Raw genomic sequence first — 15,680 nt, 5'->3', positions numbered from 1 at the left:
CCATGCGACTGTGCCTGTCTTAGGTTGTTCCTTCCTCGAGGAATCTTACCTGTCATTGACTAACCAGCCATCTTTTGGGGCCAAACAGGGAGATGCAAAGTATATGAGCAGTGTCCTCAAAAGGGTCAGTTTAGGGGTAAGCACGGGGGGAAGACGGCTGGACAGCTGCGTGGCAACAGGGAGCAAATTCTCCCCTGGAGCCTCCAGAAGAACCAGCCCTCCCACACCTTGATTTTAGCCCCTATGACCAATTTTTGGACTTCTGACCTCCAGAACTGTAAGATAAACTTGTGTTGTTTTCAGCCAGTGTCTGTGGTAATTTGTCATAGCAGTGGTAGGAAACTAATACAAAGTATTAAGATATATTACTATGTGACAATTGGGCTCTGAGGCAAAATGAAAAATATGTGTCTCTCAGTATATGTTTTATGTATCTTTTTAATGGCTAATTTCCTCCCCAGAAGTAGATGTTGAAAATGTTATAAAGTGTTTGCTTCCATTAGATGCAGGAAAGTAAAATTATAATAACTTCTTAACATTTTTTTAATATACCTACTTTTAAGTTTCATTATCTTTTAAATAATGTTCTGGGGGAAAATAGCCATTAAAAATATGTAAAAACAAGTATAGAGGGGCACACATTTTTGCACCTGCCTCAGACTCCAATATGGTTTGGCAAGACACTGCCAAAACCTGTCTTGATTTAAAATTTTGGTATTTTGTTCATTATGGGGTTATTCTGTTATTAATGTGATACTTTAGAATAGTGCATTAAAATATTATTTGTCTTGATTATTCAGTTTTTCCCCCTTAGTTTTTGCAATTGAAGCCAGTGCCTTACTCTTCTCACCCTAATCCTGGCCCTGTGGTGGTGAGGAAACACATTTTACAGCAGTCTGATCCTAAATTCTTGCCACAACCTCCCTTTCCTTCCATTAACTTAAACAAATAAACAAACAAACAGAAGACCTCTTTAAAATGCAAAAAGTTAGCTCTGGGTTATGAGATGAAAAGTGACTTTAATTATCTTTTATATCAGGCTTTTTTGTGTTTTTGGTTTTTTTCTTCCAAATTTCCTGCACCTAGCATGCAGATGATAAGAATACTTCACAGGGCTGACCAAATGACTCTAGTTGGTTAAGAGCTCACTCAAGAGTGTGAGCTCTGAGCAACAGGGTTGCTGGTTAAATTCCTGAGCTGAGCTGCTAACAAACAGGTGGCAGGATGGATCAGCTAAAATAAATAAATAATAAAATACTTTTCAGGAAGTTCTTTTAGAAAGTGACTTGGGCTCATAGAACATTGTAAATACCTGTAGACACTCAGGTGATATTTTCAATAAAGATGCTATGAGGTGAATTAATGAAACACTAGCTTCAGAATGGGTTTGTGAGCAATTTTTGTCTTTGCTTTAATAGGACATGTGTTGACGATAAAGTAATAAAGACGTATGTTTGGTATGTCTATTGCATATTTTCCTCCTTCCATCTTCCACTACATCAAGTAGAGTGATGGAAAAAGTGGAAATCATCTCCGACTACAGCAACCAAAAGAAACTGTTCATTTCAGGAACTACGGTGTAATAATTGTTGTGACATTATCTTTTTATAGTGATCTCAAGAAGTCTGAACTCTACTTGCTTCTGTAGTGTAATGGTTATCACGTTTGCCTCACATGCATAAAGGTCCCGAGTTGGATCCTGGGTGGAAACAGAATTGTCGTCCTTGCTTATAACAGAATTTTAAATTTTACTTCAGAGTAACAGTAATAAGGATTCTGGTTACATTACTTCTTCCTCCTGTCCTCTGTCGTTTTAGAAATTATTATTGAAATTTAAAAGTTACTACAAAGTAATAGCAATTCTAGTTCCATAACTTCACTAGAAAATTTTAAATAGGTAAAGTTAAACGAAGAATAGCCACAAGAACACCTTGCGTTGGCCGGGAATCGAACCCGGGTCAACTGCTTGGAAGGCAGCCATGCTAACCACTATACCACCAACGCCCTGGCCGACATCTCCTCATTCAGGAAACCTTAGTAGAAAAATGATTGGATTGGCTGGACGATACCAAGTTATGTGTGGGTGTTTCTTCCTTGCGTCTTTGCAAGCACCAGAAGACACCGCCCATGGGACGTTCCACGCCACTGTCCTCGAGGGCCGTGCCTGTACGTCTCCCCCCAGTGCCGAGGCAGCCTTGGTGCCGGCCGGGCGGTGGCCAATCCCTGGCCACCGCCTGGGCAGCTTGACTTCCGGGTCAAAGGGGCCTGAGCCGCCTGGTTCCCCCGTGTCCGCCGTCTCCGCTGTCCCCCGCGCCCTCCACTTCCGGGGCCGCAATCCCTGGCATGGAGTCGCGAGCCTGAGGCTCCTCCGGCCCCGGGAAGCCCTGCCTTGCCTGGCCACCGCCCCGCGCCAGCCCCGAGCCCCGGTGAGCAGCACCCGTGCGCCCTGTCCCGCCTCGGCCTCGAACCTGAACCCCCCATTGACCGGCCCCACCTTAACCCTGACCCTGGACCCGCCATTGACAGGCCTTCCCGGTGCCCTCCGCCCCTGCCTTCCCGCATACTGGCCCCGCCGTGCACCGGACTCCCGGTCGTTCCAGTCTCTACCTCGGTTTTCTCTACGCCCCGGCTCCTCCTCACCCCGTCTTCCTCGTTCCCCCACTCCTCTGCCTGGGCTACCTCTCATTCTCTCCCCGGCCGGGCCTTGCCACTCTACCCATTCTATCGCTGCCCAAGCCACCTGGCTCTGGCCCCCTCGGGGTTGGCCTCACCCAAGAACGCCCTCCTTTCCTTTCAGGCTCTGGAGGCCCCCACCTTTCCCCCTCCCCATACAAACACATGTTCTCTGTATGAAAGCAGAGTCCATCTTCCTGACCCTCGTCCTGCCTCCTCCCCAGTGCTTGGTCTCCCCCCACCCACATCCCCACAGGGTCCAGCTCCTTCTCTCAGCTTCTCCCCTCCCAGGCCTGTCCAGCCGCCCACCTTCTTCCCACAGTTTCAGACCACCCTTGACACTTTCCCATCCATGCTGCCGCTGTGCCATCGGAAGCGGCCTGTTCCCACGACTCCTGTCAACCTTTCCATCCCCCACCGTGAGGAAGTCACTTGCTTCAGCGGCAAGAACGAACCTGCTTTCGAGGAGCTGGGACTAAAGCCCAGACTTGCACTGTGGTCACCAATCCCTGTCATCCTTGGCTGAGTCCTGGGAGAACTGGGCTCCGTGGGAGGACCTTTCCCCTAGGTGCGGTTCAGGGCATGCAGACAGCATCACAGGGCTGTGAGGCGTGGCTAGAATCAGTTAAGGTAGAGAGAAATCAAGTCCAACAATCCACACTCCCAGTGGAAGTAGAGCAAGTGGTTAGGCAGTCCCTCCATTAACCCACCTCATTAATGACACATTTACTCTGTCAAGGTCTGTGTCCCATGCCTGCAGCTGGAATGGAAACTTTCTGGACCCTTTAGAAGGTCAGTTGTGCTGGGGTGGGGCGGCCAGGAAGGCTGGGTGTGGGCTGGTGAGATTCATTTGCCTGCTCCAGGATATAGAAGTCAGCAGGAAGTGGTTTTCTGTAACTCTGGGGTCACTGCCCGATAGGACCGTTGGCTGGGACCCGGGCCAGTCGCTACAGCTTTGTGCACTCTTGCTGGAGACTTTTCTTTCCATCCAGCACCCCCCTCCAGCGACCCTGGTAAGAACCCCCTGAAACACTGGGGGAGGAAAAGGGGAGGGTGCTGATTCCAGCTAGGTTTGGCAGAGGTGTGGCTGCACCTTCCCACACCTAACACAGTGCCTGGCGTTTGGTCAACAAGTGCATTTTGGGCCTGAAAGGGACTTTAGTCCAATTCTGATCCAGTTCTCCCCTTGGTGTGATACTAAATAACTTGTTTAGTTGACAATATTGGCAGTCATATAGTTTCTGCTATGTCAGGTGCTTTATCTGCACAGTCTCATTTAATCTTCAGAGTAGCCCTCCTGCGGTCCCATTTTATAGCTGCAGAAATTGAGGCACAGAGAGGTTAAGTGACTTCCTCAAGGTTACACAGCCCATAGTGGCAGAGTCAGGATCTGAGCCAATATCTCTCTGACATCCACTCTTTTCACCACTGCACTGAGAGTGAAGCTATGGGTTCTTTATGGTGACATGTTGCTTCACCTTTTCTGTATGATCTCCATCCAGCTTTCTTTAAGCAACTGGGCATCTGCCTGTCACCCTGGGACCCTAGGTTGTCGAGAAGGTGGTTGGGTGCTGATCAAACCAGTGGTCCCTTTCACTTCAGACAGCATTCAAGTGAGGACGGTGACTTTCCCTCAACCTAAAATGTTTGAGTGTTTCCTATGTGCCAGGCACTGCTCTGGGCTCAAGATACATCAGGAAGGGGCCTGCCCAGTGGCGCATTGGTTAAGAGCTGGCTTGGGACACCAGCTCTGACCAGCAGGGCCCCAGTTCAGATCCCACATGATGGCCAGTGAGTGACACTGCCCTCTACAGCTAAGATGGTGAACAACAGCTTGACCTGGAGCTAAGCTGCCGTGAGTCGCCGGCGATGGCGTAGGCTGCAGCCCCTGCTGCAGTGGGCTGCCATAAGCTACTGTGTGTGGCCGGCAGCTAGCATGAGCAGCTGGCAGCCAGTGTGAGCTGCCAAGAGCTGCTGTGAGCAGCCGTCCAGAGGCTCGCAACCGATCTGCCTCAGCTTGGAAGAGCACAATGATAATATTAACATGGGCGAGTGAAGCAAGGTCCTCCACAACTAGACTGAAGAACAAAAGGATAGCAACTTGTCTGTTCCCCTCCCCCAATTCCCCAATTAAAAAAAAAAAAACCTTTAAAAAAAAAAAAAGATACATCAGGAATAGGATGGATATGGGCCTGACCCCTTGGAGCTGGCATCCCAGTGAGGAGTGCTCACTCACCCAGAGCAGGGGTTCTCAGCCTCAGAACCAGTGCTATTTGGGGCCAGGTCATTCTTTGCAGTGTGTGGGAGAGGGGGCCATCCTGTGCATTGTGGGATTGTGTCTCCAATCAGATTACCAGTAACATGCCTCCCAGTCATGACAACTAAAAATGTCCTCTGGCGGGGAAAATAGGCCCTGGTTGAGATCCCTTGGGTTAGAGGATTCTATTGACTCCCCAGGAGGCACTGTGTTCTATAATCATTTGACCTTCTGAGGTCCTACGATGTTGCACACATTTAAATACATGAACTGGGGCTGACCGAGTGGCTCAGTTGGTTAAGAGCTCGCTCAAGAGTTTGAGCTCTGAGCAACAACAGTTCGAGTCCAGCCCGAGCTGAGCAGTCGCTGAGCTGCCAACAGGTGGCAGGATGGCTCAGCTAAAAAAAAACAAAAACAAAAACATGAACTGAGTAGGAAGATGGAGGTGACTCACAGATGCTGGGGGTCATTCTGGTTTATAAATCCCCATCTGACCATTGGGGATTTATTTGGGTGCTGCATAGTGTGATCCTAAGGATCGAACTCAATTTTTTCCCCAAATAATGAATGCAGAGTTTCTCCCCCTCAGCGCTGCTGACATTGGGGTCGGATCAGTCTCTGTTGTGGGGGACTGTCCTGGGCAATGTGGGGTGTTGAGCAGCATCCCTGACCTTCACTAACTTGATATCAGTAGCATGCTCCCATCCCCATCAGTGGTGACACCACAAATATCTGCAGACATTGCCAAGGGTCCCCTGGAATGCAGAATCGCCCCCATTAAGAACCACTCTCCTAGAGTGAGTGCTGTGCAGAAAGACCAGGTGTTGTGATGGGGGTGACAAGGTAGCAACTTTGGTTTGGGTGCCAGGAAAGACCTCTGAAGAGGTGATATTGGGACCCGAAAGATAGAGGGAGCAGGTCATACAAAAAGCAGGGAAAAATGTGTCCTAGGTAGAGGGACTGGCCAATGCAAAGACCCTGAGGTAGGAATGAGCGGTCTGTTTAGGGGAGAGGAAGGCCAGCGTGCTAGAGATCATAGTCAAGGGCAGGGGAGTAGGTGAGGTCAGGAAGTCCATCAAGGAGCAGCCACAATGGAGAATTTGGGTTTATTTCATTTCTGGCAAGTGTCTGTGGATGGCATCCTCAGAGTCATTTGATACTCCCATCTTCTCAGGAACTTCACCTTGGGAGAACCCCTCGGCAAAAAGATGCTAGTATCTGGCAAATGCCAGGCAACCTCTCAAATTTCAGGGCAGGGCCCAAATCGTCTGCCTCATCAGAGTGCCCTTGGCTTTGGGTATTCCCCGAGGCATGGAAGGCTGCCTGGGGAAATGGGAGGGGGGAGAAAAGGGGGAGAGCGTGCACCTCTGGGCTGCCTGCTAGGAGTTGCAACCCTGTGGTCTCTCCCCTCCCAGGCTCCCCCACCCACCTGAGGTCAGCCAAGTGGTTAATGCGGACGGTTAAGAAGCTGCGCCTGGACAACGCAAACACAGGAAATTGGAGGAGGTAAGGGGCACAGCTGCGGGAGCCCTGGTTGCTGGGGGCATTGCAGTCTTAGGTTTGGGGAGATGCCTTCGGTTCCCCCACCCCCTACATGTCTGCATTTACTCAAAGTGAAGTTTTGACTCTTTTGCATAAGGTGGCAGCGTGGGCTAGTGCAGGGTTTCTCAGCCCTGGCACTGCTGACAGCAGGGCAAGATCACTCTTTGTGGGGTGTTGAGCAGCATCCCTGGCCCCCACCCACTTGATGTCAGGAGCACCCCAGTCATTGTTCAGTGTCCCCTGGGGACGGATTAGTTGAGAACACTGGCCTGGTAGTTAGGACGTGGGTTTTGAATCCAACAGACTTGGGCTCCCCTCCCCTTTCTTGTGGGGTGACATTGGTGGGGCCATTTGACTTCTCTGAGCCCATTTTCCAGTCTCCCAAATGGAGCTGATCCCAGAATGCACCACCCAAGGTTACAGTGAGGATTACAGGTAATTATACACACAGACCTGGGCATTTGGGAAATTCCATGTCTGGGGCCTGGCACAAGATGAAGGGACCACAGGAATTCCTCGACTGAGTTGACCTATGTCAGTATCAGTTTTCTAACACTCTCAGGCTCGTTTGCTTTTATTGAGCACAAGTCATTGGGGAGGCAGGAAGGGAACTGAAGATGGTTCTGGAAGACAGGCATGATGTTAAGCATGGTGATTTGTTCCCCAGACGCAAGCTCTGAAAACAGGCAGTCCCCATGTCTGATGGGTGAATGCGGCAGGGGGTCGGTTAGTGAGGGGACCCGCATCTCCTTTCTCATATGCCTCCCTTCTCACGGGTGGGCTCAGGCTGGACTGCAAGCTGACTGTATAGCTGGCTGTCAAAGCTGGAGGCCCCGGCTATGCAGGAGCAGCACAGGAACAGGCAGAGGGTGGCCTGCTGTATCCTGGGAACCCTCAGCTGCAGACACACAGCGAGTGTCCTGAGGGCCACTCCCTCCGGAGCATAGACCCCCACCCCTCACCTCCCCTTTGCCTGGCACCTGCCTAGCGCCCACCTTCCTTCTTGACTTATCACTCTGTGGTCAGCCTGAACTCTTGCAGACCTGTAGCCAGCACCGAGAATCCACAGTTCCTTCTTGCCTTCCTCCTGTTTCCCTTATCACAGGCCCTGCTTGGGTCTCTGGCAGATGCCCCAGGGGGCGGTGGCCCCAGCTCTTGGAGCACCAACTCAGACAGAGATTACAGAACTTCCAACGGGCCGTGACAATGACTGAACCGGGAGGTCCTGTGTAGTTTGCTGGTGGCACCACGAGCTGTGAGGCACCCTATCGGTTGGCAGAAGGAAAGTGTAGGTGGACCTGGCCTAAGTGGCTTGCAATCCAATTTCATTTCCCAGCTGTGTAAACTCTTGACTGGAGAAGCCCAGCACAGGCTGGCACCGGATGGGAAAGGGCTGGCACTGACTTGCTTCGTCAGGGCCCCATTTCGTCCACCTGTTCCTCTTCCCCCAGTGTCTCCCCGCAGCCAGGGCTTTGCCCTGTGGGGAGGAGAGAGGTGAGTGAGGGCCAGGCTGTAGCACCAAGCCTTTGCCTGTCTGGGAGCTCAGGCTGCCCGGCCGCATCTAGAAGATTCTTAGAAGTTTTTCGTGATGTTTCATTTCATATCTCATCTCCTGGATCGCATTGTTGCTCCTTGGGCTCTCTGCAGTGATTGGAGGCAAGATCTTTTTTACCACTGTTTGTTGTGGAAATAAGCCATGTGATTTTGTGAGTGCTTTAACCAGGCTTTTAGCTTCTGGGGTCCCCTTTGGGGGCCCTGGAAGTCACGATCTGTTTTTCTGCTGTAAGCGAGGCTTAAATTGTAATGGCAGTTTGGAAGGGTTAGGCAGTGAGAGGAATTCCCCTGGCTTGGTTTTCTGGGCTTGCTGGCAGCACTTGGGGCCATGTGGGTTCTGGAGCGCTGTGCCAGCCCAGCCCCACCCCAACCCCCGCCTGACACCCCTCAGTGAACCTCCTGCCTTCTCTGAGTTTGGTTTATTTGACTCGAGAGCCCTGAAGGCTCTGCTGACCTGTGGTCTGTGTCTTTAAAGCCACTGCAGGAGGGGCTCAACTGACTGCTCCTTCTGGCTGGGGGGCAGGATACGCCAGCGCTGCACCCCACAAGCTCCGACGGGGTCATGTAGCACTGAGCTGCGGGGGAAGCATTGCTCTTCCCATCTGTTATGGAATCGAGTTAGAAAGGAAACTTGGAAGATCAGCCTGCAATGGATGCTCAGAAGCCATGGGTACCCTTCTCGTGTCCCTCTGTGCCCCTACCTCTTGTAGCAGGCAGAGGTCCTTTGTCTTTCAGTGGTCCCACTGGTAGGGGGCAAAGCCTTCCAGGAATCAGAGGGCACCTGAGTGAAGGACGGGGGCACAGCTCTGCCGGTCGCTTGTCTAAAGCCCTTGACCTATGCCGTCCCAGCCACAGGTGCAGCAATAGCTTCACGTCCCACTTCCGACAAGTGAACGTGGACTTGTGCTCACAAAGCTGCTAATCCCAGAGCACCCAGTCCTGGCACCCAGCAAGGCCCTCAGCCATTTGGTGCCCCAGAGGAAACCAGGGCCAGCCTGCTTACTTTGGCTGGCCTCACGAGACGACCCTGGCTCTTCCACAACCAGGTCCCCACGGCTGTGTTTAGATTTCCCTAAAACAAATATTTGCCGGGCCAGTCCAGTGTGGTCAAGAAGTGTGCTCAGCATAGAGGGTCGGGGGAGGGAGGGAGCCTTTGTATGCCCACATCTGCTCCTGGAGTGGGAGGAGAGAGGTATGGCCTCTGAGGGGAGGTGTGCGCATCATCCTCTCACCTGGAGTTCTCCCGTCCCCGGCAAATATCTGCCTGCTGCTCTGAGTGCCACTGATGAGGTACAAGAGTTTCCCCTGCAGGACAGCAAGCTGATGGCACGTATGATGAGGTTTGGTGATTAATTCTCTGTGCTCAGGCTTCTGTGCATGGGCGAGTGTGTCTCCCATGGCTCTCTGTGGCATGCCCACTGTGCCAAGGGCCACGTGAGGTCCTGGGGACACAGCCATGAACAGGACAGACATGGAGACAGGCGATCGACAGACAACCGTTGTGACTAATGCTCTGAGGGCCAGGCAGCCAGGTCGCATGTGAAAGATTGCTGGAGAGAGCAGCTCATTATGGATGGTCATAGAAGGTTTCTGAGGATCTGACAGATAGTTAAGCTGAGATCTGATTAGACATTCGTTGAGTAAAGAGAAGAAAAAGTGTTCCAGGCAGAAGGGACAGCATGAGCCAAGACCCTGACGTGGGAAGGAATCTGGCCTGTTTGAGGAGCCGGGAGAAGGCCAGGTCTCCTGGGCCATAGTGATGATGGGAAGAGGTTCAAGAGTCTGGTGGAGGTCAGAGGAAAGAGCGTTGAAGGCCAAGGTGAGGACTGGTTTTTACTCTAGGTTGCTGTGGGAAAGCAAGGAAGTGTTCTAAGTGATGGGATCAGATTTACACTGGATATGCAGAGTCGAGCTGTAGACAGTTGCATTTATTCAGCCGAGAGGTGACGGTGGCTTAGATCTTAACATTCATGGTGGAACAATTTGAGAAATATTTAGAGGGACAGGGAAAGCTGCATGGTGTGGGGCTTGACTGGGAGAATCAGGGTGTCTGCTGAGGAGGCAGCTTATATATGGAACTCAGGGACCACTTCTCTTCTCATTGTCTTCCCACCTGTCCCTTCCTCCTCATAGCTTCTCGCTGAATTCTGAGGGGGCGGACAGGATGGCCACTGGGTCACTGACGTCCGACCGGGGCGACGCGGTAGAGATGGAGGACCCGGCATCCCGCTTCCAGGTGCAAAAGCACTCATGGGAAGGGCTCCGGAACATTATCCACGGCAGCCGCAAGAACTCGGGCCTGATCGTCAACAAGGCCCCGCATGACTTCCAGTTCGTGCAGAAGACGGACGAGTCGAGCCCCCACTCCCACCGCCTCTACTACCTAGGTGAGCCCTCCAGTGTCCCCTTGGGCCCTCCAGGCTCCCTCAGGCAGTGCTTCTGGGACGGCTGTTACTAAGTCCTGTAGTTTCCAGAGGTGAGCTGGTACTCTTAGTTAGAAGGTCCAAATAGATGGGTCTGGCCCTGAGCAAACTGTCATGCCACCCATGGTGACATGAGTTTACAATGAAGGTCTGGCCCAAGGGTCCTCTAAATAGGGCAGTCCCATGCCATCTGTGTTGCACAGTGCTATGGTTTGGGCCTGGTATATGGGCCTGAGCCACTGAGATTGTTTCCAGTACCAGTCAGCTGGGCCCACCCCTGAGTCACTTCCCAGCTCCTGGGCTGGGCTGGGCTGGGCTGGGCTGGGCTTGGCTTATGCAGTGGGAGTCACAAGTAACTCTAGTAGGCGGTGGCTGTGGAGTGACGTTAAGAAGGCTCCTGAGGCTCATGGAAAGCTGCCATATGCCCTGTGGGTTAGTGACAGAGGGTGGCCTGCCACGTTTTTTGCTATCCCTGCCCTAGATACCTGGATAAGCATGTTAATTGCTAATTACTTCCTCCTCCGAGCATGTGCCTCTGGAGTAGCACTTTCTACACATCTGCAGTTGTTTTACGCATTTGTGTCCCCTGCCTGGTCATATGATAGCCTTCAGGGCGTGGAGCAGGCCTCCTGCACCTATGGCCTCCTGGTAGGTGGGCAGTCAGTATCTGCTGAGCGAATGATTGTTGCCCTACTTTGCCTATAGGTCTCAAAGGGCAGATCGGAACAGTTCCAAGCGTGTTTGAAAGCAGCGTGACACATGATTGTTGACCCAAGGCAGGTTTTCAACCTCAGCACTCTCCTGGTTGGATCAGTCTCTGTATTCTCAGTCCCCGGGACAGGGCCTGCTCCTGGTCAGGCCCTCAGTCAATATTAGAGTGAAAGATGGAATGAATGAATGAAGGTCATCTTCTGCCTGAGGCTGACCCCGGGCTAATGACTGTGACCGAGCTGGACACCAGATGGCTCTCCCCTTCCCCCAGTCAGTGCAGGCCCTCTCCATAGAGACCTACATGGAAACCAGATGTTGGTTTGGCAAGCACAGAGTTAGCAAGAGGAATGGTCTAGAATGAGGGTCAGCAACGATGGCCGGCTGCTTTTGGAAATCTGGTTTTCCTGGCGCCCAGCACGCCCACTCGTTTACATTCCGTCTATGGCTGCTTTCCAGCATAGTTGCAACAGAGGTCATAATGGCCCACGAAGCTGAAAATATTTGCTATCTGGCCCTGTAAGGAAAACAGTTTGCCAGCTCTGGCCTAGGAGAGATTGGGGCTGGATGTGCTTCACATTTCATTTAGACAAGGGGGAGCCTGGCTGTTAGGACTGAAAGTGGCCAAGAGTCATGGCCTCTGGTGGGCTGTTGCCTCTTTTTTTCCTGCAGTTTCATGGCCCCCTGACCCGTTTCTCTCATTTTCTCTGTCCTGGTCAGGATACTTGTATGAGTTTCCTTGGGCCACTGTAATAAATCACTACCAACTTGATGGCTTAAAACAACCGAAATTTATTCTCTCAGTTCTGGAGACCAGAATTCTGAACTCAGTTTCTCTGGGCCGAAATCAGTGTTGGCAGGGCCGTGCTGCGCTCCCTCGGAGGCTCTAAGGGAGGATCCGTTTCTGGCCTTTTCCAGCTTCTGGTGGCCACCAGCATTCCACGGCTTACAGCTACACTACTATTATCTTTGCCTCCATGGTCACATTGTCATATCACCGCCTCCTCTTCTGTGTCTGAAATCTCCCTCTCCTTCCTTCAAGGCATGTGATTACATGTAAGGCCTACCTAGATAATCTAAGCTAATCTCCCCAGCTCAAGATTCCTAACTTAATCCCACCTGCAAAGTCCCTTTCTCTACAGAAGGCAACATATTCACAGGTTCTGTGATTAGGACGCAGACATCTTTGGAAGCCATTGTTCAGCCAGCCACAGGGCTGCTTTAAGGGACAGAAATCCTCCAAGGTCCTTTGAGCTATTAAGTGTACCTTGTAGTAAGAATTCAAGGGCATCTCAGGGAGCCCCTCCACTCCCCACCCCGGACCTCATGATGTGGTACCCCAAGCCGCGTGGAGCCCAGGCATCTGCCCTGCGTATATTCTTCTCCATTGGTCCACCCTCACTGCCCACCTGCCTTCCACTCCCAGGGTTACACCTCTAGGAGTGTTCCTACCACCAGCAGAAATGGACGAGCTTTCTCCAAATTTCTGGGAGAAGGAATCGGGTTGGCTCAGCATGGGTCTACATGTACAGTAGGCAGCGGCCTGTGTGCTTGTCTGGCTGGATTGGGTGTGTGCCTGAAGTCCACAGAAGGCTCTGAGGGCCCACTTCAGTGTATCGGGGTAGCTCAAGACATAGGCTGTGGAGGCAGCAAAGACCCCAAAGTGTGCCCAGAGCTGTACCGCCTTTTTTCAGGTGACATTGCTCACCCTTGAGCTGATTTCAGTTTGTATCACTAACACTCTTGGGGGTACCCTTGACCTCACTTCATGTCCCAAGTTCCTGGGGCAGGCCTCCCTAGAGCCATTCAGTATTTATAATATGGCTTTGCACTAGCCCAGCACCCAGGCGAATGCTGGCAGCCAGCAGACTTTGTGGGTAGAACAGAAAGGGCCCCCAAACGTGATGCACAGCTGGCTGCTCTAACCGCCATCCGCCCCCTCTGCTCCCCCGGGACCTCTGCCTCCTTGTGCCGTTTGGGGCATGTGGAGCCAATCACCAGGTCCCTAGGGCAGGCTCTTTCAAACGTACCTGATAAAGTCCAGTGCACTCGGGATGGAGCAGAGAAGGGACTTTGCCGGCTGCTGCTGCCAGGAAGATGGGATTGGGGCAGCTCAGGTTCCAGGGCTCAAACTGCAGCGTCAGAAAACCCTCTCTTTCTGGCTTCCGCTTCACGTGGGTTGGCTCCTCCCCACCACACATGGGCATCCCATGTCAAACAGGGAGGGCGCAGGGCCCCAGACAGCTCTGGGGGCCCTTAGAGGGAAAATACGAGACCACTGTGTCTTCGTGTCCTGTGTCCAGGTCCAGGGCCACATGCCCCCACCAGTCTGGCCTCTCGGGACACAGCACACAGGGGTGGCGGTGGTACTCACGCAGGCCTGGGCCACCTGCCACACCAGTGAGGGTTGGAGGTGGGGGCAGTGTGCTGGTCCTAAAGATGGAGTAGAGCTGGTAAGAGAAGGCAGGAGAGGGGCAGCGATGGCAGAAATCAGTGGCGGTCATCGGTCATCTCAGAACCCTGCCTTGCGCGGACAGGCACCGTCCCAGGTGCTGAGGACAGTCATCCAGGGAATGTGCTGGCTTAGGCTATTTGGTGTCATCACTTACTTATCTGCTGGGGAGGGAGGCAGCCCTGATGTCCTTGGCAAGGCCGCCCCTTTGGCTTCCTGTTTGGAAAGCTCCGGCTCTCCCAGAGAGGCCTGTGGACAGGCTGCCCAGAGCACACGCATGTGCAGCCCAGCCCAGCAGTGTCATGTTTGCCTCTAGCTGGGAACCAGGCAGGTCGAAGCAGCTGAAAGCGTCGTTGGAGATCAAAGTGTGACTATTTCCCAGCTGCACATCTAAATTAACTGTGTTTTCCTTCAATCAATTTTGAAAGGAACCCTTACTAACCTAGTAATTTTCTCTAAATATGTTCTTTTACTGACTATACTTTATGAGCAAACTTTATCGTAAGTGGAAAACCCATGTCACTTGCCATATCGAGAAGCTAGTTGATCACCCTTTTTTTGTTCTCTTGTGTGCTGTCTCTTCAGTAATTTAGGCCAAGATATTTAGCACAAACATCTCAGCAATGGAAGACCCTGTCACTACTGCTGGCGTGCTTAAACCTGCAGTTGTAGCTTGTCTGGGGTGGGGTGTGCAGCCAGGATGCGCTGGCAGGATGACATAGGAGCAAAAGGAACCAGCTGGGCCCAGCCTGAGGCCAGCCTCCACCTGAGACCCCCTCCTGTCCCTGGCCAGGTCACCCATTCTGGTTGTTTTCCTCTCCCCCAAAGGGATGCCTTACGGCAGCCGAGAGAACTCCCTCCTCTACTCCGAGATCCCCAGGAAAGTCCGGAAAGAGGCTCTGTTGCTCCTGTCCTGGAAGCAAATGCTGGACCATTTCCAGGTGAGCTGCACCTGTCGGGCTCTGCGAGGGAGACAGGCACAGGCCTCATCATCAGGTTGCACACCATTTCCACACCTTTCCCTCAACCCCAAGGGGCCCAGCCTGCCACTCAGCTCACGCACACCCTGCAGAGAAGAGTGTCCAGCTCTGGACTCCCCTCCCCATCTGTGCTCCAGCCACAGGGTCTAGGCTTTGGATAAGAATGCGTATCAAATCATCTCTTCCTTTTAAATGCCTCTCCAAAGACTTGAATTAACTTAGGTCAGGGCCCTTTTATGAAGACTTGGCTAATAATGCCATCTAGCATTGGCTTGATTCCAGGCAGAAGATGGTGGGTGAAGGACTAGAGTGTGTTTTGCATTGGTGTATGTTTGTTTAGTTTTTTTCGACTGTAGAAGTAATATTACAATACTGGGGGGGGGGGTGACACACACTGAATTTCTCCATGCCAACACAACAGCTCTCCCTTTTGTCTGTCCCTTTTAGTCCCCAAGCCCACGAACTTGTATTCAGGTTGCTGTTGTCACAGAATGGGGATAACCTTGCTTTGGGTTCTTTTTTAAAATGTGTTTCTTGTCATTATTCTTGCGCATCTCCACATCACCCTCAGAATTCTTGAGACACCTCCGTGGTGTCCACAATAGTTTACCTGCCTGGACATCCCCAGCATCAGTCGTTTGGGTGGTCAGGTGGTCCCAAATTTGCCCTGCCCCCGCCCTGTGCAGAAAGTTTGAATGTTTGGGGTTGGGTGGGCTCAGATCGAATGCTCTTAGCAGAAAGGGGTGGTGAAGAGTGCGGGGCAGGGTGGGGGTCTGTAGGATTGGAATTGGGAACCAGGGAAGAGCATTTCATCTCCTCCGTGCTGTGGTACAGAGGACAGCCCCGTCTGTCTTGGAGACATTCTGTGGGGAAAGGGGCATAGGGAAGCCCAGAAGTGGGCCGAGAGGGGAGTTGCTTCAGGTGAGCCCCGGAAACCTGTCAGCTAGCCCCCATTGCCCCAGGGCCACTGGCCACTCTCAGGCCTCCAGGTGAGGACCCTTTTAGCCACCTGGTCAAGGGTTCTGCTCCCACTCTGCTCAGCACAATGTTCTCTCTGGTGTAGACCCAAGTCAGGTAGTCAGGTCGTGTCT

The 15,680-nt window shown here is 52.2% G+C and overlaps 1 protein-coding gene and 1 non-coding gene across 9 annotated transcripts in view; one reads left to right on the top strand and one right to left on the bottom strand.

The window, feature by feature from the left end:
- Positions 1-1,932: 1,932 nt before the first annotated feature.
- Positions 1,933-2,004, bottom strand: TRNAG-UCC (transfer RNA glycine (anticodon UCC)). Its single transcript has one exon. It is a non-coding gene; the product is annotated as a tRNA-Gly (tRNA).
- A 265-nt stretch (positions 2,005-2,269) lies between these two features.
- DPP9 (dipeptidyl peptidase 9) overlaps positions 2,270-15,680 on the top strand; it is a 38,302-nt gene continuing 24,891 nt past the window's right edge. For 2 of the 8 annotated variants that reach the window (XM_019653332.1, XM_019653338.1), the window contains exons 1-5: positions 2,270-2,426; positions 3,413-3,465; positions 6,346-6,436; positions 10,160-10,413; positions 14,438-14,550. In XM_019653332.1, coding sequence (XP_019508877.1) covers positions 6,381-6,436; positions 10,160-10,413; positions 14,438-14,550 — 423 coding nt within the window. In that variant the 5' untranslated portion in view covers positions 2,270-2,426; positions 3,413-3,465; positions 6,346-6,380. Of the gene's footprint in view, positions 2,427-2,995; positions 3,242-3,412; positions 3,466-3,545; positions 3,687-6,345; positions 6,437-6,842; positions 6,908-9,245; positions 9,317-9,388; positions 9,846-10,159; positions 10,414-14,437; positions 14,551-15,680 lie in introns of those variants that run through there. The other 6 variants (XM_019653334.1, XM_019653339.1, XM_019653333.1 and 3 more) reach the window with 6 other exon arrangements.

Source organism: Hipposideros armiger, unplaced genomic scaffold, assembly GCF_001890085.2.
Source record: "Hipposideros armiger isolate ML-2016 unplaced genomic scaffold, ASM189008v1 scaffold_202, whole genome shotgun sequence".
Classification (NCBI taxonomy): domain Eukaryota; kingdom Metazoa; phylum Chordata; class Mammalia; order Chiroptera; family Hipposideridae; genus Hipposideros; species Hipposideros armiger.
Note: the sequence above shows the minus strand (reverse complement) of the source record. Positions and strands in the feature narration are given on the sequence as shown.